This window comes from Parasteatoda tepidariorum, chromosome 6, assembly GCF_982258835.1.
Source record: "Parasteatoda tepidariorum strain Cologne lab strain chromosome 6, Ptep-v5.0, whole genome shotgun sequence".
Taxonomy (NCBI): domain Eukaryota; kingdom Metazoa; phylum Arthropoda; class Arachnida; order Araneae; family Theridiidae; genus Parasteatoda; species Parasteatoda tepidariorum.
This window is the reverse complement of record NC_141760.1, coordinates 6710808-6736558: the sequence shown is the minus strand read 5'-3', so window position 1 is coordinate 6736558 and position 25751 is coordinate 6710808. Positions and strand designations below refer to the sequence as shown.

Genomic DNA, 25751 nt, shown 5'->3' with positions numbered 1-25751 from the left:
TTTATTTATCAAAAAACGTCTCTCAGGATCAGAATTCCCATGTGGCAAAATTAAAACACAGTTTTAATTAATGTAGTTAAATTCTTATATTTTAGATTATTGCTTTTTTATTTATATTTAGCCTATAACTCTAATTTTTTAGGAACCCCAACAAAATTTTATCAGATTTTTAGGAATTTTAGGGTTTGCACATAGTTTTAGGAATTTTATGGGGAATGCGACCCCTGATTTTAAAATCGCGTGAATAAGAATCACAATGCTGAATTTTAAGATCGAGTGAATAAGAATTGTGATGTTGGATTTTAAAATCGCGTATAAATACCAAATCAATGTTTGATATTACAACTGCGTGATAGCGAATCACAATATTGAATTTTAAAAATATGTGAATATGAATTGCGACATTGGATTTTAAACTCGCGGGAATACGAATCGAGATATTGGGTTTTAAAAATGCTTAAATACAAATCACGATATTGGATTTTTAAATTGCGTGAATGGGAATTGCAAGTACGATTTTTAAATCGCATAAAAACGAATTGCAACAAGTAACTTTTAAATCAGTTAAATACGAAAATCGATGATTTGCATAAAAATCGTCTGAATAAGGATCACAATTTTAGCAAGTTCTGTCGCAGTTCCTAATATTAAAAATTCTGAAAATCAGCCAAACAAAAAACAATCAAATATCAGCGACCGAAACGAAACTGCTAAGAACTCTTTTAACAATCTACAGCTGAAGTTGCGGTTGTCAGGAGGTTACTGCAGGGGGGAAAAAGTGCGTCTCAAGTTTGGTTTGACTATCGTTCGACTGCTTGGGTTTCTCTCATTGGACTCCCCAAAAATTTAAAATTTTTGGAGCATGGTCGGAAATTTTAAAAAATTGGGAGAAAAAAAAGCGGATTTCCGCTTTTTCACGGAAGTCTCTCATCCCTGTATATTACTTCATCGTTTTATCTTTTAAAGATTATTTCCACTTCTTTTTTAGTTGGGTTTAACAATAAAAAAAAACGGCTTTTTGTAAAAAATCAGTTATCAGGATTAGCGATGGTCCCGGATAATCGGTTCCCTACTGTATTACTTGCAAAATAAAATATGAAGTCTACAATAATAAGGTAAATGTTTATCAGAGGGAATCTCATAATTTTGCACAACTGAAGGTTGAATTCGTTCTGAAAAAAATTCACTTATTTTACTTTTCTTCATAAATAATTTAAATTTAACCACTCGTTCATAATAATTCTTGCTCATAAACTCAATCATAATTAATTATAAAAATAATAACTTCCTCAACTGTTGGAAATGATAAAAACTACAAATCTTAAATGTCTCAGTGAAACAGCAACAAATTGACAAAGACCAATGGAATAACGAATGTTTTTATTTTTTTAATCTATTTTCGTATCTACTCTCGTTGCATCAACTTTTGCCTTGCCATTTTCTTTTTAGATAACTTCTTTTTGGGTGCATCTTCTTCAGCTGAGGGCTTTGCAACTACCTGCTCTTTCTCAGTCAATATAACTTCAATGTGGGAAGGGCTACTCATGTAAGCTGATAAAAGAAAGAAAAATTATTTTAAAAAAATTTTTATACTTCAAAATCTTAGAACTACTCATAAATTTAAGTAATAATCCAAAATACAGAATTGCTTGGTTGTGAACAGAGGGAGGCTGGAAAGGAACTAAAATAAATATTACAAAATAAAAATTACTCGACCGTTGTCTACTTCAGAATCTTATTACCTGTTGAATTTTCTTTGGTTACATTTTTTAGAAACAGTCAATTGAAGATTTATAAATCATAAAATTTGCTAGTAAATTGCATACTCTATACAATATATATATATTTTTTTAAAACAATCTAAGCATGCCTAAAAGATTTTATATGCAGAAGAAAATTGCAAAAAATGCGATTTTTCTTAATATTTTAAAACAAATTTCCTACATAACTGTATAGTTCCAATACAGTAAGTTGATGGTACCACAATTTAACCAAATAAAATGTCACTTAAAAAATTACCCCAGTTTTATAATTTTGATGAAATTTCTTTATAAATACCTCAATCATGTCAGTAAATTAAAATAGGATAAAAAAACCACTTTATTTGATCTGAGTAGAAATTCATCCTGCTGACAAAAGCAAGATACCCAAGGTTTACTGGATTTAACATAATATGAAAAACATATATGAGCCTAAGGAATCAAAATCAGCCTGGTATCATGTTGACAGAGTCACTTTTTAGAATGCAACCGATTACTACATTTACCCTGAGATGTGTCTATTCAGATATCTTTCTATATGACATTTTAATTAGGGTGACACTTTTCTTTCGACTAGCTGTACTCGAAAATGAAAATGTTTCCTGATGATTGCATTAGATGAAGAAAACAGTCACAGATTTATAATTATAGTGTTAGCAAACTAGTCTCACTAGCGTACATATTTTTTAGGTAACATTTACCCATGTTCTGAGACCCTCTGTAGATTATAGTATCTTGCAAGGGAAAAAAATCCCAGTACTCATGGACAAATAACAGTAATATGTTTAAAAAAAAAAAGGGGACGTCAGTGAGTGTTTGATTTTGTCCCATAACAGAGAATGATGACTTTTAGCATACATAGCTGTTATGCACACCGCTTATTGAGTGGAGGAAAACCATGAATCTACGGTCTTTGAGATTTGCAGAATTCCCCAAAATAATTAGCAGAAGAATCAAATGCCTTGAACTATTGTTCTAACAATCATAAACTAACTACCAATCTTGGATTTCAATGGATGACTTCAAATATGATAATCAATGCAGACAATAACCTAAGTTACCATATTAAACAAATAAAATACATATTAGACAGACTCTAAAAAACTTGTGGTATATCTTGAGAACATTCTAAGAAACTCGAAAATTATCTGCAAGCAATTATAAAATTCGTTTATCCAAAGATAGTTCCATGCAAAATAATAACTTTTAATAAACATTTTTCTTATTACTTAATAACAGCTGAAAAAATTTTGAATTTATCATCCCCGTTGCAGAATTTTATCGGGCTTTCTGCGACACACCTCTCTTGCATAATTATCTTTCTACAAGATACTTTTAATAAAACCAAAATTCTTTACTTCAAATGTGAATAGAAAAATCACAAGTGTTTTTACCCCCCACCAAAAAACAAGGAGGAAACATCTTTTGAATATAATTCTGGCGGAAAAAAATCTTTCAAAATTTTTTACAGAACTAAAACTATATATATATTTTTTTTACTTTATTATTCTTTAATTTTTCATTATTCTTAAATGAGAATAGAAAACCAAGAGAATTTCTTTTTCATCCGATGAGCGGGAAGGCATGTTTTGAATATATCTGCAAAAAAGAAATCTTCCAATAATTTCTGCAGAAAATAATAACAAGTTAAAAAACCAAAGGAAAGACCTCTCTGCAGCAATTCTGCCACTAGGTACAGAATCATAAGGTATCATATTATTTTGCATCATTTTAAAAACAGATTTACATGGCAAAATACAAAATTTGAGCAAAACTGGTCGAATAGTTCTGGAGAAAAATTAGAATTAACATTAAAGGGTCCAAACCTTGGAGCCTTGACCAAATCATTGAAACCATACTTGCCAGATGACCTAAATATTTTGGGGGATCAGAAATTTAAATCAGTTGGGGAAAAAAAAGGTATGTTCATTCAGAGAAAGTATGTTTTGTGTCTGATTTTGTAACCTAAAATATTACAGGCACTTAAATTAGCATATTTAAGGTCATTCTCATGATCAATAGCAATTAAGGACGGTCACTTTTTTTTCCACACTGTATGATTGAAAAGTGAAATATCTCTTTTAAAGAAAAAATAAGAGCTATAAATTGGAACATTCACTTAGGAAAAGAAAAATATATATTTTCAAGTAGTTAATAGATTTTAAGTACATATTTTAAATGTTACTAAATGTCAAACTTACGATTGATTCGACCATGAGCACGATAAGTCCTCCTCCTCATCTTAGGGGCTCTGTTCACTTGAATGTGTTCAATAACAAGCCTATCTACATCTAAGCCTTTGTAGTCAGCATTGCTTTCAGCATTTCTGAGAAGTTGCAACAAGAATTCAGCACTCTTTTTAGGCCATCTACCTTGAGTTACACCAGACCAGGCCTTCACCTAAGAATTACATCACGCACTATGTTAGGAAAAGCAATGAAAATAAAAAATATATAGTTTAAAGTTATTTCTTTATTTACATTAAGTTACTCTTTTACACATTTATATTTCATATCAAATAAACCAATTTTTATATATATTCTGAATATTGACAAATTTGTTTTGAAAATTCAAATTTTATTATTTCTAAACTCTTTTTGTCATTTTGCTCAGTTATTCATCACAATTATTTAAATGACTAAAAAAATTAACCTTTTAATTACGCAAACTATCTTATTTTAATTCATTGATCTACTATTTAAGTAAAAATCTTCAATTCCTCCCTGCATATTCCACTTTGTGGTCATCTTAATTTTCATAAAGGAATCATATTGTTATGAATCACTTGCTTAACAAGAGTACCTGGAACAGATTTGTTGAGCCTGTTACAGTGAGATTTTAAGAGATTTACAAAAGCATGACCAATAAAAAGTAGTCAAAATTGGCATGGGGGAAAAAAAACATTGGGTGCAGATGCACAACAAATTTGTTCCATAACTTTCTATAAATTTACATCTTAATTTTGACACAGTATTGATAAGATTATTAACGCCCTGAGAACTAATTTTTAAAAACTTAATAATAGCTTGTTTTCATTACATACACAGGCAAGGATTAACTCTTTGCTTACGGTGCTTAGTATAATGAAGCCTGCCAGTTTAGTCCATATGCTATACTGGCCGTAAGCAGAAGATTAAACTAATAAAAATTAATAAACACATTTTATGGAAAATTATAACAATTACACAACCAAAAACTTCCAATAATTATTACTGCAATCACCACATGAAAACTATTTACCTGAGCTTTCCTACCAACTGTGCCATTAAATCTGCGAAATGGAACTATTTCTTTTTTAGAAATAACATTTTTTAAATAGCGCTGAGCACGACGAAGAGGCATCTTTTTGATAGCCTGGGCTGTTTCTCTTGTGTTCTGAAATAGAAAAAAAAAATTTAATCAATACAATAATAAACCTATACACCACAGATTGTATTTATATTTCTTAGGCAGCCTTTGAAAACTCTTTTGCTAAGTTTAAAACAAATTTAATTTTAGTTAGCTTATAAGTCGTCAAAAACAATTAAACATAATTTTTAATCCATCGACACAGTAACTTATACAGAGAGCGTAGCCAATATTTTCAACATAAAATAAGCACTTTTTAAGCACTCAAAAGATTTTTAAGCACTTGATATGTACACTAATAAAAATGTTTTCCTCTTATTGTTGAAAATTCTTCATATATACACTAACAAAATACAAAATTTATTTTCATAGACTTAATATGATCACGATAAAATAACTAGTTTCTGGCATAGAACCCTTTTCTTGATAATTTTGGCCACTACAAACAGAAATTACACACAATTTTAAATATATTCAATATTGAGTGGCTCATACATTTATTAAACTAATAATTAATATAATTCTGCAAAAAATTTTATAATAAAATTCTAATTAATTTAACAATTGCTAAAGGTTATCATTTTTTAAATTTAAATAAATGTTATTTGTAATAGTATATTCAACAAAACATTAACAAGACTAATATTATTGATCATACCGAATTTAAAAAAATATGTAAAGAATTGAGAAAACTTTGATAAATTTATAATATAAATGAAAATTAGTGATTGACTCATAACAAATTATCAATAAAATTCGTTACTTGGTTCAGTATTTCCTTAATGAAATGATTAAAAAAAAATTTTTCAATACTGAAATGCAAATACAATGAGTGTTGAAGCTAAACATTTTTGTCAGAAAATAATAAATGGTCCCTTCACTCATAATATTTAACAAATCCGAGATATTTTTTTTTTCATATTTCAATTGTTTTTTTTTTTTTTAAATCATATCATTATGAGATGAATTGAAAGTATTTTGGAATGATAAATCTGAATAACAAGATTTTTTTCTGCATTTAAAGTATTGAGAGCACCTTCTCTCTTCATACGTGTTTAAAATCCTGCTTCTAAATATTAAGTTTTTTCATAAACAAATTAAGGCACTGAAAATTTTGAAAGTAGGTAATGATACAATAAAAGAAAGTAATAAGTAAAAAAATATAATAAAAAAGTAACTATAAAGTATAAGCAATAAAGATTAAATTAGTGGATGGTCCCTCAGATAAAACATGTAACATTTAAGAAATTCAATTTGAGATGATGAAGCATTATGATTGACTGCCCCGAGAACCTGCATGAAAATATGTACCGAGTGAATGGTCCTCAAGTCAAAGCTCATGTACCGATCAACAAATAGAATAGAGCAAGGTCTTTAGCTTGCCATTGACAAAGGCACTTCACCAAATTATTTGACTATGTTTAGTTAGCCCACATAGTCATCGAAAATTCAATTGATTTTTTTAGTTTCATTTCTGAAAGCGGAAAATGAAGCCTGAAATCGAGAATATGTTGCAAAATGCAGCAGAAAAGTTGCACAAGAATCCTTCCCACTGAACCCAGCTCAGTATATACACACATATTTAATCAAACATGTAAAATTATCGACACTTTCATACACTACAGACCAACAAAACGCCCAAATGGATTGTGGTTGCTTGAATAGTGAAAACCGCGCTTTTAGCACGGCAAAAATTGACACAATAAAGAAATTATATATCATTTTAGATAGAGAAAAATTTTAAAAATGCTATGCACCCTGTTATATTAGAAATTCAGATAAAATTATGAAAATTATTAAAACACATTGCTTGCAAGTTTACATACCTACACAAGCTAGAAAATAAATAAATATATCAGAAATTAAGCTTACTTTAAAGTGAACTCTGAGGTTTGAACCACGAGCCTTGCATGCTAAAAATTAAAAAAAATGTTAATTTAATGAACATATTGTCAACATTGATTTTTTTACAAACAAACATTAAGATATAACTTTTGTAAAATAATTTATTTATAAAAAAATTAAGTCAGAATTATCATATACTGAAAGTATTTTCATTTTCCCAGAAACTAAACAAACATTACATGATTATTATGTTTGCTCAATCTGATCATAAGTATTGGCAATATATATCATTTTAATTTCAGTTCATAAATTTAAAATAAAACATATCTGAAACCACTTTAAATATAAAAATAAAGTTTTAAAAAATATTGATAAAAGTTAAAATTATAGGAATAACGAAACCTAACGTAGGAAAGTATACAGCTAACACTTATGTTTACAATATTTAAAATTATGAAGTTAAAATAAAATAATTCCTCAAACAAATATAACACATAATTAATGAAAATTTTGACACCCACTTAACAAGAATATCTTTCATTGACTCTACAATACAAATTAACAGTAATGAAATACATAAAACTTTATATCAACTAATTTTAAAAACAGTTAGCATGAAGTAGACATAAATACATCTAATTTAATTTAGATGAAAACAGGCTTACACTTCGTGGCATTGTCTGGTTCCATAGAATAACGCCCCATCTTATTCTAAAAGAAAAAATATTTGAAAAATAAATAATACAATTAGAAAATACTTATACAAATAAAAAGTAGCACTAGCATGAATGCAAAATCTTAGACTTAGCAAAATTATTACTTAGAGGCAACTAAACCACTATGATTCACTGGATAGGCATTAAGGTTTCAAAGTATTTATCTTTTACTTAATAGAAAATCATTCAACTTTTGTTAAGTGAATAACTAGAAACAAAGTAAATGACCATTCCTCAGTTGTTTGGAGAGAGTGAAGCCCAATTATCCAAGGCTAACACCTTACCTGGAGATGGCTATGAATTATATCCTTAAAAAGTTGACTGAAAATCAGACATGCATGATATATCCCAAATTTCAACCGCTTTTAGATCAATTTTATTTAGGATGTAATTAATTTTATTAGTTAAGACACAAAAGCAATCAAAATTCCTTGATTTTCTGAATTCCTTGATTGCACTATCAGAAAAACGTAAAATGAGCAGCACAAGAAAGCAAGATTAAATTAAGTTTAGAAAAATGGAAAAAGTGATTCGAATAAAAATATTAATCAAATTATATCATTACATTTCTGATTGACTTAGAATTGAGATATACAAAGAAAGTTGAAAATAATGTAAATTAAGATCCCTGTGGCAGAATTTTTTTGAGCTTTCTCCGGCATTACACTCTAGCATCTATATCTTTCAGCAAGATACTTTCAAAGATGTATGTTAGTAATTTAAAGTGATAAAAACACTGTTTACCCCTCAAAAATATATATAAAATTAATTTCATCGAATATGTAATTTTTTTTGCTATTCCAATATTATGGCTGATATTCTCGCATTTTGTTGGGTGAAAAACATACTGATTATTTCCTTTATCACATTTTGTAAATCATCACAAAACAAAAAAATTTAAATATCACGAAATGCGTAGCAGTAATCATTGAAGAACAAGAAAAAACAAAACAGATGGACGACAAAATCATGTGAATCTTAGTTTTCAAAAAGGGGTTACTCAAATGAGTGTTTCGTTTCAAGATTTGATTGTCCTAATAAATATTAGATTTGTGTGATTTTTCTGCCAAGTTTTTAATGGCTCTTAATGCTACTTATCCCTAAAGTTCATGCAATTCTGACAAGTATCAATATATAATGCTTCTAAAGTAAGCCTAATATAGATTGCATGACATATAGTCAATCGATATTATGGGACAAGTGGCTAAAGCAATTCACCTGTCACCAGAAAGCTCAAAACAGTATACACAACTGATGTTGAAAACAAAGCAAGATTATAACACTTGTACAGCATCATTAACAATTGACAGTATAAAACTACTTAACACTCACCTAGATCACAGATAAATATTAAATTGTTCATATGAGGATTCTCATATGATCCACAGCAGAATAATTGCCAACTCTTAAAGGCTCCTACGTAGCAGTTCACCCCTTAAAACACTGTCTTATAATTCATATTCAACTATTGTTTACTTAAATAACAATTGCACAGTGGTAAAATAACCTATGTTTAGAGGTTTGATTCTAATTACAATTACAAATAGTTTAATAAGGATTATCCTCAAGTGATTTAATTTTACAAATTTCTCTGTTTTAGGGGAGGTATTATAATTTTTTCTCTCTCCAAAAATAGCTTAAAAAAAAGAACCTTTAAGTGATTATTTTCATGTAATTTGCAATTTAGGTTATAGAAAAAAGCTTTTAAGTTGTCTATTAATTAATACATTTATTTGAAGTTCACTTTTAGGAAAAAAATTTGTGCAGAGATAGAATTTTAGCATACTCAGATATTGGGTAAGAATTACACTCTTGACATACACAAAAAACAGTGTAAGACGGTATTAGTAATAGAAGGAAATAAATATTTCAAATTGAGTCAAAATCATCGCAACCGAGCTAGCTCTGCATGCTATGTAAAATTTTATATTAATTCCATGCTTATATTTAGATTACAAATGAAATTAGTTTACATAAAACTTGTAAGTTCAATGACTAGGTTTAATGTGTTCTATGAGAAAATTTAACTGAAAAATTTAACAATCGAGATCTCCAATGCACATACCTTTAACCAATCTACAGCAGTACAATAAATAATTCTATTATAACAGTCGACAACAGGTTTATGTAACTTTTAAATTGTTTGATTCTAACTAGGATGTTGAGCAATTTCCAAACATATAAAATAGTACTAATAAATTATATATAACAGAAACCTCTCAAATACCATACAACAGAATAAAACATTCTTTTTCTTAAATTTTCAGGAAGAACATGCATCAAAACATAGTTATGACAAAGTTAAACAATCTTACGGAAATATGAAGTAAGAATATTTTCTAGAAAAATAACAATATACGTGTATCAGAAACTTAATACAATATATAAAAGGAAATAATAATAGTTATAATACCTTATTCTTACCGATTAACTTAGATTTTTATTAGTATATAAATACGTACCTTGTTTTAGTATAACTACTCCGCTGCGCGAGATACTATGTTGCCATTAAAAATTAAAAGTAAATAAAGTTATAGACACTAAGCATGTTGCCAGATTCTACAATTTTTAATCATTTTCTTTTCAAAGTTCATTTTATTTATTAACTAATGAATAACATTTAGCACATATAAGTATAACATTTAGCATCCTAATATAATTAAATATCTTCTGTTGACTACATTTTAAATAACAAAAAAAAAAATATTTGCATCAGTGAAATTTAGCCTTAAATTTTAAATCAATCTATCAATAGCCTTTTCTGTCTTATCAAGCAACCATCAAGCGATCAATGAAATTTCAAGTGTTTGACGTTTGGGCTAGTTATTAATAGTCATTTCTGGATAATTTAATTTTAATTTAAATCATAAAAACAAGCGATTCATTTAAAGGAAACGATATTCATTTGATTAAACTTCGTGGATTTCTATCTAACAATGGCTTCTGTTGATGTCGAAAGAGCACCCAATGTAAGTATCTTATCATTGGGTGTGTTTATGATTAATGACTAATTCCTTTGTAAATTGTTTCTTATTGAAAAATAAAAAGATGTTATTCATTTTTATTGCGACTAAAAGCTTCAGCAAGTCAAAAGTTTAGCAAGATATTTAAAAATGCAAGATATTTAAATACTTTTTTTAACGGTTATGTGTAGCACCTGAATTATAATTTTAAAGATATATTAATTTCAAGTAATTTTTCCACCAAATCTCACAAATTAATTTCATTTGCCCCACTCGTATTATTTTTAAAACTATTTAAGCAAGTACATAACGCTGAAGAGCTATTACAAAAATGTTGGGTATTTTTTGTTTTTTTCATTCTCCTAACTGTAATGTTACCTGTACATTAATGAACGTCTACAATTTTTTTTAAAATGCTGAAAATCTTACACGAATCCCTCCAAAAGTTTTCTTATGTTTAATCCATTCACAAAAATTGATGTGACTAATTGCAGGAGGTTATTTAATAATGATTTATAACACACTAATATTATCAAAACGTTAGTCAGCTTTATACAATTATACATGACAGTGGAGCACTTTTAATAAAATTTTTTGTAAAATTACTTCTTAGGATTTACCAATAAATTATCTCACAATTGGAGGAGAGGGAAAGGGTTCTCAACATTATGATGAGGGATAATATGATGTGTGACATCACACATATTGGTTAAAATTACACATTTCCTTATGAATATCTACTAAGTAATTGTTAAATTTTGGTATTTCTGGGCAGTTAAATTTTGGTTTTGCAAAAAAATTAGAAAAATAGTTTCAAAGCATAATTTTACTTGTGGTTATTAATAAGTTAATCAGAAGAATGTTTTGTATGTTTTACAAAATTCTCTTGGTAATTTTAGGCACGTATGAATGATGTACTTTTCAGCAATCTACATCTATTTAAGTGTTTATCATTTTATGGCACCTTTGGATAATATCTTAATTTGTCCTATTTTTATCAATGTTTTTAAACATTTCTCAGAAAGTTAGAATTGACAAGTACTAGGCATTTTTTGAATTAATATTTTTATGAAAAAAGGTGTTTTAATTTGTATATACTCTCATTTATATTATTTTTTTCATCCATAGAATTTATGATCATCAGCTTACTTAGGACACATTAGGCTCCAGCTGGTCAAAATTAATTTTACTTACTTTCTTTCTTTGGGAAGATCAAAAGTAACACTAATTTTTTATGAAAAAAATGAAGTTATTAGTATGAGAGCAGATGGGAATTAAAACATTACTTTCATTGTCAGTTTTAAAATGTATCTTCTTTTCTGCATCATCTTTTTCCTAAAGATATATAATTTTTTTTTATTTATTTTATTAAGAATGAAATTTAGATATATTCTAACATTTGTCAACTTAAATATTATCTGAATTTATGACGATATTTTTAAAAATCAAGGAAATTTGATTAGCTCATTCTTGGAAAAAGATTTTTTTTTTTATTCCCTCACTCTTTCTTTGTGACCATCTAGTAAATATTTGTCTTATTTCTGTGTAGCCTAGTTTTCTAAATTTTTTGGCCTATTTTCATGTTATGATGCACATAAAAAGAATTGGCAACTCCAGTTGAAGAATTCTTTAATAAGCTTGATATTTACGAATTTTAAGCAGGAAAACATGATTTTCACTAAAAAGCTTAGTTTGTTTTCCTTCCTCTCAATATTTCTGATTTGTGCTATTCTTATAAATTTATGCTAATAATACTACTTTAATTTTTTTGTTCATTATCTATTTTAACTGGATGATCTCTTATAATTTATTTTTCTTTTCTATCTAGTTGCAAGAGAATTTCCGTGCACTGAAACTCCAAGGACATGTTGGATTTGATTCTCTTCCAGACCAGCTTGTAAAACGATCTGTCAATGAAGGATTCGCCTTTAATATTTTGTGCATTGGTAAGTAATAAATTAAGTTTCAAATCATTCCAAATATTTAATTTTATTTTATTTTGCTGTAATAACTTTGAACGTGGTTTTGTAGATAGCATCTTGTTTTTGTTTTATTGCAATTTGAATGAGGGTAGGTTAACATTTACAACTGAGGCAGTCATATTTATGGCTTTTCTTAAAATGTTTCTTTTTCTGAAAATTATGACACAATTTACTTCCAAACGAAGGTTGACATTTTGCCTGAAAAAAACAAACTTATTTCTTCCAAGACACTGAAATTTAGTAGAAAATACAGGAAGAGACTGGGAGAAAAATTTTTTTAACGAATCTAAGTGTAAAAAATTATTCACATATTTATGTTATTTTATGCAGAAATATTAAAATAATTTGTTGTAAAATACTAATTAAAAAATATTGCTTTGTTATAATTTTTTCAATTTTTTTATTGCAAATTATTTAAGACTAAGGCTTTTTTTATTTTAGATATTAATTTTGTTTCAAATTGGAAAAAAAAAAAAAAAAAAAACAATATATTTAACAATAAAATAAGAGCTAGTTTTTCTCCCTAAATTAATATTATTAGTGAATAATAAGCAATATTTTGTAAAACTACCAAAATGTTAAAGATCTATATACATATGTAATACAAAAATTATAAATACTTTTGTGTTAATAACAACATTAAAACTCTTTCGTTTTCATAAAATGTCTTTGGTAAAGAATAGGTGTAGAAATTCTATTTTGGGACTTCAAGGCTGAAAACATAGCATTGAATTATAATTAGATTTATATTTCAAAGGAGGAGTTATTTTTAGAATCTTGTCCCTCTTTCACTTCCATATTAGAAAGCATTAAATGATTATCGATGATGCATAGAGTTACAAAACTCTGCAGTGACTGAGCCTTTTCACTTCCCTGTCCGTGAGTATTTAATGCGAGACCGATGGTTTTCGCATGTCTCTTGCTGATTAGATTAACATGTTCCATAAAAAATCTGCCGGAACCATCCTGAGTTTTGTCCACCAGCCTACCTTTAAATAAATCTTTTTAGAACGTATTATTTATGACTGCATTATTAAAGCTGAATACAACAGTAGCCTTGTTATTATATATATATATATATATATATATATATATATATATATATATATATATATATATATATATATATATATATATATATATATATATGAACATTTATGTTTGAAAAGATGCAAAATAGAATTAATTTGAAAATTAACATATAATTTTATGGTTAGGTATGTAATAAAAAATACAATTTGTACTAAAAATATTTATAGATAAATACCTTTAGCATTCTACGTAAGAATTGTTTTCAGTTTGCTGTTTGTCCATATGAATACAAAGTGTGATTTTCAGCTTAATATAGTAACATACTATAGTTGGTATAATAATGGAAAAGACACTGTCAGTTTTTTACATTTTTTTCAAATTTCTTAAGAGAATTATTTTATAATTTCAAAGTTGTCTAGGTCATTAAATTTTTGCATTCATAGCTCATTCCATAAGTAAAGAAAATATAAGAATATATTTGGTTTTAATTCGTAGTTACTGATTCGCTACAGATTAACAGTGGATTAAGTTTAGTTATCTAGGTTTAAATGCATTTACAATGATTGTTGTGGAAGAAATGAATAATGTAAAAATATCCATAACCATGACATTCTCTTCTTTTTGTTGACATCTGTTGTAAGTAGTAGTAGGTATATGAAACAAAACAGAAATTTTTTTACATTTATGTCTTCTATGTAGTACATATTTCTTTTAGCTTTCTTTTTTAGTATAGCAATTATTAAGGATTGTTTCATCTTTTTAGGAGAGACAGGCATTGGGAAATCTACTTTGATTGATTCACTGTTTAATACAACATTTGATTCAACACCAAGCCCTCACACTCTACCATCTGTTAAACTCAAAGCTAAGACTTATGGTTTGTTCATTCATTTATTTTTTATTTATTTTGACAAATTGATTAGAGGTTTTATTAATGTCATTATAACAATAAATAAAGAATCTAAATTTAAAGCATACTATAAGGATAAAGTTTTTTAATTTATGAAATCTTAATCTGAGAAAATTTAACTTGTAAAATTTATTAAAATCAAATAGTAAAAGATTGAATAGATAAGAAGCTGCCAGTTCTTTAACTTCTTAACTTGTATTAAGAAAATTATTCAATTCATAAAGTATTCCTGTTTGAATTTTGATTTTATTTATTAGTTTTTTATTGTTATTAAAAAATTGGATTTTTGCTAAACAATTGATAATTTTGCTTAACAGTATTGATAATTTTAATAATGTAATTTAAGTGATTGAAAGTAAAAACTTGATTGAAATCTTCTTTTTACAGATCTTCAGGAAAAGAATGTGAATCTCAAACTAACTGTTGTTGATACTGTTGGATATGGGGATCAAATTAACAAAGAAGACAGCTTTAAAGCTATTGTGGATTATATTGATACCCAGTTTGAAATGTATTTGCAGGAGGAACTTAAAATTAAGCGTAGTTTAGTCACATATCATGATACCAGGATTCATGCATGCTTGTATTTCATTACCCCAACTGGGCATGGGTAAGTCTTAGATGTAAACTTTAATCCTATGTTAATTTGTGATAACATACAATAAATATAATGGACCATATAATGTTAGTAAAAGTATTTATAAGTATTACTATAATCTGTAATTAAAATTTTATTTTGTTTGAAATATGTACATTTAAATCTTATAGACAACTAGTAGTTCTGCTGTTTATACTAATACCTTTTTGTATACTTAAACTTTTGTTAACTTGAAGTTTGTTTTCAAAGAATTTTATTTTCAAAATTAAAAATGGGATATAAGGGAGTTATTCATTACTTATATAAAATAAAAAAGAAAGTTTTTAAATTTGATTTATTTTGTTTAAATTTTGAATATTTGTTTACAAATTTTTCTTCTTCTTCTAACTTAGCTTGAAGTCTATTGACTTAGTCTGCATGAAGAAGTTAGACAGTAAATTAAACATCATACCAATTATTGCCAAAGCTGATACAATATCTAAAACTGAGCTACAAAGATTTAAAATAAAGGTTTGTTACATTGTTTTTTTTTTTCCTTCTTAAAACTTTTAAAAATCTATTATTAAACTCGAAAATATTTATTGATATCTTATTTTTAGATAATGTCGGAATTGGTATCCAATGGAGTGACTATATATCAGTTTCCTACTGATGATGATTCTGTTGCTGAAGTTAACTCTTCCATGAATGTAAGTATATTTTATTGTAATTATTATTTTCGTTGTCAAAGAATTTGTCTAAATGTAGCAAGTCAAAGCGGGGAACAATAAAAAAAGTAGGGTAAAAAAGTCATAGTCTCATTCGGTTTCTTGTCTCCTAGTACTGTTCGACTAAAGTAGTCTCACAAAGAGCTGCATTCTCAGTGATGTGTTCTCTTCAAATAGTGCAGTAGAGGTCTGAAAGGACACAAATTAATATTCAATGGAATCTCTGTTTAAGGGAATTCCAGGGCATTGAGGATGCATTCCAAAGTTTATAGATCTCTTTGCTGTACTTATGTTACTCAATACACACCATGTGAAAGTAGATCTATTTCACACTCCCAAGTAAACATATTTATTTCTTAATTCGTGAAAAGAGTTATCGACTTGGGCAGAAAAGTTTATCAAAACTACACAGTTTTGTCCTATTTTCTCCATAAGTCAAAATTTTCTTAACTGCATCATTAAAATTGCTTACATTTTTATTTCAATGACAAATTACCCTAAAGTTCCAAAAATAAATTCTAAAAATAAAGTCAAAATAAGGAAAACATTGTTTTTTCTTATTGAATTATTTGTTTATAGCATTAAATAATGTAATATGGCCTTTCTTTGCTGAGAAACATTTAGAGATATTTAAATTAAGGAATGTAACTAATCTAAACCCTAGAACTTTTGGAATGTTTGATAAATTGAGTTAGTTGTGTGTGTGATCAGTATTAAATAGCAAAAATTAAAATAAAAAATTAATCACACTTCCCTACATTGCTACAGGTTTCACCTGCCCATTATTTACAATTAAAGCACTGTATATAATTTTCCTGTGATTTTAACTTGTCCTAGTATGTCGTTTATCACCTTTTGTACTGCCTATATTATCTGGCAATGTCATTTAACGGAAATGAAGGCCTAGTTTATTGTAAACATTATACGAAATCTGTTTTAAATAATAGTTAATGGATTTGTTATTATCTCTAAATAACATTTTGACAATTTCCAATGAATTTCACGTGATTTCTGATAAATGGTGTATATTAACATAATAAAACAACAGTAGTTGAATCAAAAGTGCCAAATCTGGGTTTTATCTATTTACTAAATCTTGTCTTACACTCTTCTATAGTTTAAGAAAACTTATATATAAATATTGGAATGAACTATGTTTATCTGTATCAACACACACACACATGTATATATGTATAAAAGTATTCTTATGTTCTTTTCTAAGTATTTCCTTGCGTTCTTTGGCCCACATAAAAAATATTTATACATTTTGTCCGTTTCAGGCTATTTTACCCTTTGCCGTTGTGGGATCTGCTGATTTTGTTCGAGTTGGTAATAAGATGATGCGTGCTCGTCAATACCCATGGGGTACAGTAATGGGTGAGTATGAATTTTCATTAAAGTTTTTTAGAAATTGCTTTTAAAATAACTAATTGACTTGACATGTTATGATTATAATGTTGACAAAATAATATTCATCATTTATAATAAATTTCTGAAAATTTAATAAGTATTAATCCAAACAGTAAAAATGAGACACATTATTCGCCAATTAATTTAATAACTTTTATTTTTGCATCTTCATTTTGAATCAGGCATGAGATTTTTTCTCGTGTCCGTGATTTTTCACATTTTTATTATTATTGATTTCTGAGTTTTCTGTTATTTTCTAAAAGAATGATCACATTGATGAAAATTTCTATCATGCATTTTTCAACTAATTTAATCAAATATAGTTTTAAATTTATCCATTAATTAAGATTAAGATCAAATGCTGGTAATTTGGATTTTTCAACATCGCTTATTAGAAGATCATTGCTAATTATTATTTGGCCTGTTGCTATAATTTATTTACTAATATTTGACCTGTTATTGTTAACCTATATTTTCTGACCTATTGATCTAGTAATGCTGTGATTCATTGATCATTTTATGAAAAAAAAAAATTTCTATAAATTATTATTATATAGCATAAAATTTGATATTTTTCATTTCATGGAGCAACATTAGTTAAAAATATTGTTTTAAGTTATTTATTTAAACAGTATTATTGAAATTTGCTATTTACAAACAACAATTAAAATTTTTCTAACTTTTTTATGTATTTTTTTTATTTTGAATCTCTTACTTGCAATCACAACTTTTACTTACTATATAACTTATTTTTTCTATTTCATTTCAATTCATTCAATTAACATAAACCTAATTCATTTAGTGGAAAATGAAAGCCATTGTGACTTTGTCAAGCTCCGTGAAATGCTTATCCGAACTAACATGGAAGATATGCGTGAGCAGACACATGCAAGGCACTACGAGTTGTATCGAAGAATGAGGTTGGAACAGATGGGCTTTTCTGATGTTGGTGCTGATAACAAACCTATAAGTTTCCAGGAGACATATGAGCAAAAGCGTCTCGAACATATACAAGTATGTTATAATTTATTTCATTATTAATAATTAAGCTCAAAGCCAGGTGCTCTCAATTGATGGAATATTTTTGCTTTTGTATCTTCAATACAAAGTCTCATTTAAGACAACTGTTTACCAGAACAATTTCTTTTCCAGACACTTTTTAACAATAAAATTGACAAAACTCTTCCCTTTAAAAAAAAAAATTTTTTTTTTTACACTTGCAGTTTGTTAAAAAAAAAAAAAAAAGTATGCAGAAATGAGAATCCTCAATTTTTTCACTTCTTTATGATTTTTATCCGACTTTCAATTTTTCTTTTAAAAAAAATATATAATAACTGGATATCACGGAAACGAAATGTGGTATTTCACTACAGAGCAAAAATAATCATGTACCTTATTCGAAATTTACCTTGTATGATAATGTAGGATTAAAAAGCTATGAAAACCTGTAGCAATAACTGACAAAAGTGCAATCATAAATCCAACTGAGAGAGAGTAAATCGTCAATAATTGAGTGCTAAATGTGTTATTTACAGTTTGCTAAACGAAAGATCGTGTGATATTTTAAAAACAAAGTTAATACCCATTCTAATAACTATAAAAAAAGTGTTAGCAAAACCATGCAGACTCCCTGTGGAATTGTAGCTGAGAAATTATTACTAACTGAAAAGCTTCATTCTTAATTTGCAGTGCGTTATAATGGCATATTTAAATTACAAGACTTCAAAAACCATGTAGAAATCTAACAATAACTGTCAAAATAGTAATGGGCAAACCACACGAATTTATACGTTATTGATTGAAATTAACATTAATTATCATCTATTTGCTGAATAAGGATGTTTTGATGTTTACTTACCTTAAAGACATATCAGGAAAAAACAAGATCTTAAAGATTTATCGCAGAAGTTCCGCAGATTCCAGATGGGGGACTTTCCGCTGTAATTTAATTTTTATCTATATGTCAGGTAAATAATTTATCTATATATAATACCAACTACCAACATTTAAAAATCAATAAAGGAATAAAATGTTGATGTAAATGTTAGCTGAACAAAAGGTATTCTTACAAAGCTTGCAATGGAATATTAATCATTGGAACTAATTTCGGAAACCAATCATTCAGGAAAATACTGCTGATTTTAAAAAATAATGCTAGTAAATTTTAAAATAAGAATTTTTATTTTATTTTATAAGTCTTTTATTCATATTAAAGTATGATATAGCACTATTTTTAAAATGGGAAAAAAAATTGATTTTTGAAATTTACCGATTGAAATAGATTTAAAAAATGATACCTGTATAATCCAAATATTTTGATTATCTGAAGTACGTCCAGTAGTTCCGATAATTCAGTAATTCAGATAACCATGTCCCTACTGTTTGTTTTCTTTTACTTTAAGATTATGTTCCTAGAATTTAAAAATTTTAATAGTTTAGTGAATATATTAATATGAGGTTAATATAGCAAGTTTAGTATGATTTTGCTGCTTGAGACTTATTTAATTCCAGTAGTTTATGATTTACAATCCTAATGTGGCAACGTTTATAATTCAGAAATAATTACCGTATTTTCCTGCAGAAATGTTGCAACTTGATAAAAATAACAAAATTAAACAAGTCATCAGAAGCGCCACTATGCAGTGACACTATGCTTGTCAGCATTTTAATATGAGTGACAATTGAATAAGCTTGGGTAATATATATACATCTGTATAATATAAAAATATTTTTTATATTTATCAATAAGCAATGTTTTAATTTCTAAATGATTTAAAAAGAGTACACTCTGATGTATTTACAACTTTGTACCAAACAAGACTAAATTTTCCTTGTTAAATCCCAAATCTCATTAAATGTAAACTTATTATAAGAGAGTCTTACTATATAGATGTCAAAACTGGCACATTATGTGTTTGTGCATCCACTATTCAAAAGCAAACTCAATAGATTCCAATGTTGCTTACTTTAATATAGTTGCTAGGATAAAAACTTGATTAGTAAGTAAATTTTTTAAATTTTGCTATTTTAGAGATACTATAGCAAATCTTCTCTGACTAAGTTGAACTATATTTTACTCATGCTCATGGTAATAATGGTGATACAAAAATGAAGTTTTCTTGAAAATCCATTGTATGACTTACACCAAATAAATATTTTATTTGATCCTATTATTTTGATCAATTATTAAAGAAAAATGTGATTAAGAGTATATTATAAATTTTCTAAAAAATTTTTAAAATCAGGAGTTGCAACGTAAAGAAGAAGAAATTCGTCAGATGTTTGTTGAAAGAGTGAAAGAAAAAGAATCTGAATTGAAAGATGCAGAAAAAGACGTAAGTACTATTTGTTTGCATAATGACTGTTTATTTTTCAGTTTTTGTTTTTTAATGTTGTAGACTTATATTGATTTTTTTGACAAGTATTTTGTAATTGAATATACCTACTTCATAAGGTTTCACACAATGTTGAATTCATATCCATTCATATATTAATAACTACTTTTTTGTATTGTATAGCAAAGATATAGTTTTTGTTATTTTTATGTATGCAATTTTTAGACAAATGCTACCATTATTCTCTATAAAAATGGTAATAACAAACCACATCAAAAAAATTTAACTCTTTCAATGGGTGGCTTTTAAATCTACTAAATATTCAAATCTATGTAAATTGCACTTCTGATAAAATGCCTAGTATTACTGATTAATGGCACCAAGCACTTTGAATAATTGTTTTTCTTTATTTACCCTATGATACTTAAATTAAAAAAATTTCAGAGATTAACTTTATATATGTATTTGCTTACCTTATCATTTCTTCAATTAACTCTATTATAGAGTAATTTATAAATGTTACAAGGGGGGGGGAGGAAGTACTGACAAGTGTGTTCCTATTTTGTTTAAAATGAAAATATTTAAAAGCAGTGGATTAAATATTTTTATACTATTTGTATTATATTGTTTTCATCTATACAGCAAAATAAGTGCATGTCTAATAACTATATTATTATGCTCATAGATATCATTATAGAACATAGTTAAATTTAAAATATTATTTATAGCATGTGTTTTTTGTCTGAATTTTCTAGCTTACGTGAAAATAATATTGAGAGACTTGTGACAAAGGGGTACTTTGTAACAAAGGAGAATATGGGATCAAAAATATAGAAAAAAGTAACATCATTTATGGATGGCTCCTTAATGTGATTTTCAATATTTTTATTGAATTAAGACATTTTTGAGAAGACAAATTCATCAACATTCTAAAATATAGCGACAGATTTGCATAAATGTTTTTATTTTATTCTTATAATTCATTTATTTATTATGACTGTGTTGCATTTTTAAAAATCCAAAATAATAAATTTCTTGCAAATGAATAAGGCAAGAAAGATTTAAATTAAAACTGTTTAAGTATTTTATATAATATTGTGTTTTTATAATATTACACTAATTGATCATTAATTTTAGCTTTGCTAATATCTTTTTTTGTTATATTCTTATAGTATTTTAGTCCATAAAAAGTTATTCTAATGTTATTTCATAAAAATATAGAGAAATACAGTTCTAAAAGTTCACGCTTCGTTTAAAATGATATAAATTAAAGCTTCTTCTCAAAAGTATAATCTGAAGAAAACTGTCTACATTGCACATTGTGATGCTTTCAAAGTTATTCCCGTAACAATTTTTTTCCTTATTATAAGAAGAAGAAATAAGCTCTTATTTTATTTAATATTTTATACTATAAATAAATTACAAAAGTGTTTTTTTTTTTTTTTTTTTTTTTTTGCAGGAAAGAATTAATGCATTTTAATATTACATACTTAACGCTGAATTTTTTGAATTATTCATTGATAAAAATTTTTCAATATGTGTGGGGAAATGAATATGTAATTTTAATGCATTTCAAAATAAATTAAAATTTAAACTGGCGGTAAATGAAAAAATTTCTAATATATAATTTTAAAAAGTAAGAAATATGCTAATTCATAAACATAAAAATAATTATACTAAAAGAGTAACGAAAGACATTAGACAATATTATAATTCACAAGTATATGTTAAAAAAATAGTAAAATAACTTGCAAGTTTCAATAGTAGACTAGGGCATCATCCTCAGTGCAAAATAGGGTTCTTGCTGCTGCTCTCCCATGCTCTAAATCCTTACAAAAAAAAATTTTTTTTTTGTTAATAAAAATAAAATTGCCGAATTGCAAAAGCGGAAAAATATTTTTATTTAATTTTGTTTCCATCAAATCCCTTCAGCCTTCACTACGTTACGGACATTGGTGTTTCATTAATGTTTAATTTAATTTCTCTTTCTTTCCTGACATTCAAAAATTTCTAATTATTTTGGTAATTTCTGTAGCTGAAAGTTGAAATCAGATCAGTAACTGCAAGGGGAGGGGGTGGAACTTATTTCTTTTTGCAGATAAGTAAAATTGCTAAGTTTTTTCAGGAGCCAGTTAGAACATTGGTGCAAAGTACAATACAGAAACATCTTGACAAAAACCTCACAAATGAGTAGTAAGAAATAAAGAAACATAAAACTTAAACAGCCGAAAAGAAAAGGTCAGACATAAAAGTATGTGAGACAGATATAGGATCGTCATAAAAAGAAAAATTTCTAAAAAAAAAAGGAAAACAAAACAAAAACATCTTTAAAATCTGCAAAGAAAAATACATAATTGCAGTATAGTTGTAAAGTTATAAGAAATGTTAGACATTTAGAAAAATGTCAACACACATGTATGTTATTTTAATCTAATACATTTACGATTTTTAAAGTTGGTTTTTGGTTTTGTCTATAATCTTCACCAAATTTTTATTCTTCATACTACAATAATAACTTGAAAGTGGATCAACATATATAACTTCAATACTGAATTCTAAACAAAAAAAAAAAAAAAAATGAATTTGAATTTTTTTTTTTCTTTATAGCATGTAGCATTCAAAAATAAAATAGCTATAAAGCTATTGTTCATTTTCTCCTTCTCACTAACCAGTTTATTATTTCAATTCTATTTTTCATATTTCCCATATAAAGAGCAATTTTTTATTTTAGCTGCACTCTAAATTTGATGCCTTGAAGAAAAAACATGCTGAAGAAAAGAAGAAGCTTGAAGAAGACCGAAAGCAATTGGATGACGACATAAACAATCTAAACAAAAGAAAAGCCGCCATACAGCAAGCACAAACCCAGGCTCCGTTTCAGTCCCTAACTCTGGGCAAAAGTAAAAAGAAGTAGTTTCATGCAGCCTTTCCTCCTCTGTTCTGAAAACCATGTACATCAGTGTATCTGTCATCCTGTGCTTTTTATCTCATTGTAGTCAACTACAACTGTGTTAATGTTGTTTAGCTTCAATATTTTACTTATATTTTATGCTAGATGTATGATATAACTTCATCTCCCTTAATTATCGAAATATGAATAAGGTAAACCAAAAATATTTATTGTGTTTCTTAAATGCATTCAATTTTGTGTAAGTCAATTAAATTTGTATTATTTTATATTTATTTAGTGCTCTTAAAATATAAATTAATTTTTAATTTATTTATTAAAAAAACTGACATTTTTTACAAAGCTCTGCATTTGTTACACGTACTCATCCCCCCCCCTCCTTAAAGTATTTTATTATGATTTTATTGTCTTCATTTTTTCTGTTGTAGAAGTTTTTATGATGAATGAATTAAGTTGCATCATACTAACTTGTTCCTAAGAAACTTCTAAATTTAAAATTTATTACAATTTCTTTAAAATTTGCTTGTATGAAACATGTATCAATTTATAAAAATAAATATTTGCATATTTACATATAAATATTTACACAACAATAGAGTGACTAGTAACTTGACCTTAGTTCTTGATTTTTTTTGTACTTGTGAACTTCTGTAATAAATGCATAACAGCTTTGAATTCTTTGTATATTGGCACAAAATATTTTATTTTACACAAGTAGAATAAAATTACGTGAAAACTTTTGAATTAAATAGCCTTTCCCTTTTCATTGAGATCTGATAATGTGCATGTTTAGCAATCCTATATATTTCTAAAAATTTTTACAATTATATATCTCAACACATTTTTTACCTGTACTTAAATAGCAAAAATTAAATCATTTGAAATATATATACCTATAATTCTGCTGTGTTATATTATGATTTATTTGTAAATATATAACAGGGAAATTTAACCATTTGTCTTTCATATTTTAAGATTTAAAATTTCTCTGAGAACTATGTTGTTTAATTCTTTTATGACCGCTTTTTTTTTTTTTTGTATGTTTAAAATTTTTTAATGAACTTCCTTTTGTGTAGAATTGATGACTTATGATGATTATTATGAAGGCAAAAAGAATTTTTATTTATTAACGGAGATGAAAAAAAGTTGCTTTCTTCTTTTTCACAAGCTTTTTAGACTTTAATTACAGGAATCATGAAATAGCCTTTGCACATGGCTAATACTGTATTTTCTCTGTGCAATAGTTAGTTACACTTTAGTCATTAAAAAAATCATATGTCTGTATTTTATATTTTTCCATGCATTTATTAATAAATTAGTTTAAAAAAGAAATTTGTTTATGCTGACTTAAAACATAAATTGTAATAATTATTGTAAATTCATACTCACTTAATTAAATCTAAAATACACTTAAACATTTTGAATGACTTTTGAATTGTGTTTAATCGAGTTTTAAGCTAAATGATTGAACTTCATTGGTAGCAAATTTCCCCTTCATTTTTTTATGTATTGATAAAACACTAAGTGTTTTATACAGTTTAGCTATATAAATTATTATTGGCAAAAGAATCTGATAGAATTTGTAACTTTTAATAATTCTTATGTTTCCAAAAAATCAAAGTAGCATCACAAAAAATAAAGAATTTAGTAATTTTTTGACCAAATATTTTTAAAATTGTGCAATCAACGAGAGTTTTAAGTAGTGATTGATTTAGTGATCGATTACATTTTTGTTTAGCTTTTGTTCCCATTACATCGCCGAAGTAAAGCAGCGGTCAGTGAGTGAGTGGGTGGCCAGGTTTATTTGCCCGCAAAGGGACCGGTGGCTTACCAGCTCTCGAAAACTTGATCTACTAATTGCCAGGCTCAGAACTAAATCTCTTCCGACTAATGCGATCTTACATAAGTGCAAGCAGATAGAAAGTCCAAATTGCCCGAGCTACGGAGATGTAGACACAAACGATCACTTTCTCCTGGAATGTACCTCATTCAAGAATGCTCGTCAAGATCTCTACCAATCTATATCTCTTCAGAATCTAAAATTTATTGATATCGTGAACTTGTCTTTCAATCTTCGAACCAAACTCCAATCTCTTTACAAATTCTTCCAAGCCACAAACAATCCCGCAGTGGACTGCTCGTAAAGACATGGTTCCTAGTAGAACACCGAAGTCAAGCATACGATCAGTAAGCGGGTGGTGATCACTTAGATCAGCCTGCGCAGGGACCGGTTGTGC

The 25751-nt window shown here is 27.2% G+C and overlaps 2 protein-coding genes across 8 annotated transcripts; one reads left to right on the top strand and one right to left on the bottom strand.

Annotated features, from left to right (window-relative positions):
- Positions 1–1365: 1365 nt before the first annotated feature.
- RpL17 (ribosomal protein L17) lies at positions 1366–10234 on the bottom strand. 7 transcript variants are annotated; one of them, XM_071179030.2, is made up of 6 exons: positions 10132–10234; positions 7619–7664; positions 6981–7021; positions 5001–5135; positions 3962–4160; positions 1366–1551 (listed from the first exon to the last, which is right to left on the bottom strand). In XM_071179030.2, exons 2-6 carry the CDS (start codon positions 7656–7658, stop codon positions 1406–1408), a joined length of 561 nt encoding a protein of 186 aa, XP_071035131.1. In that variant the 5' UTR covers positions 7659–7664; positions 10132–10234; the 3' UTR covers positions 1366–1405. The 7 variants fall into 7 exon arrangements, with proteins under 7 accessions (XP_071035131.1, XP_087021488.1, XP_071035134.1 ...); XM_087165362.1 differs by having other exon boundaries at positions 9897–10165; XM_071179033.2 differs by having other exon boundaries at positions 9985–10165.
- A 200-nt stretch (positions 10235–10434) lies between these two features.
- Septin2 (septin 2) lies at positions 10435–24846 on the top strand. The gene is made up of 10 exons (XM_016069514.5): positions 10435–10638; positions 12461–12578; positions 14410–14523; positions 14944–15166; positions 15547–15664; positions 15754–15843; positions 17142–17238; positions 18074–18285; positions 20517–20606; positions 23338–24846. The coding sequence occupies exons 1-10, from the start codon at positions 10606–10608 to the stop codon at positions 23518–23520; spliced, it is 1278 nt and encodes a 425-aa protein (XP_015925000.1). The 5' UTR covers positions 10435–10605; the 3' UTR covers positions 23521–24846.
- The last annotated feature ends 905 nt before the right edge of the window (positions 24847–25751 follow it).

What these genes read in the sequence shown, in the direction of transcription:
- RpL17 (XM_087165362.1), bottom strand. An exon ending in ACCAGACAATGCCACGAAGT is followed by an intron (nt 7,022 to 7,618) that starts GTAAGCCTGTTT and finishes TTTAATTTTTAG; the next exon opens with CATGCAAGGCTCGTGGTTCA. An exon ending in ACCTCAGAGTTCACTTTAAA is followed by an intron (nt 5,136 to 6,980) that starts GTAAGCTTAATT and finishes TTTCTATTTCAG; the next exon opens with AACACAAGAGAAACAGCCCA.
- Septin2 (XM_016069514.5), top strand. Translation starts at nt 10,606, where the DNA reads ATGGCTTCTGTTGATGTCGAAAGAGCACCCAAT. An exon ending in ATGTCGAAAGAGCACCCAAT is followed by an intron (nt 10,639 to 12,460) that starts GTAAGTATCTTA and finishes TTTTCTATCTAG; the next exon opens with TTGCAAGAGAATTTCCGTGC. An exon ending in CTTTAATATTTTGTGCATTG is followed by an intron (nt 12,579 to 14,409) that starts GTAAGTAATAAA and finishes TCATCTTTTTAG; the next exon opens with GAGAGACAGGCATTGGGAAA.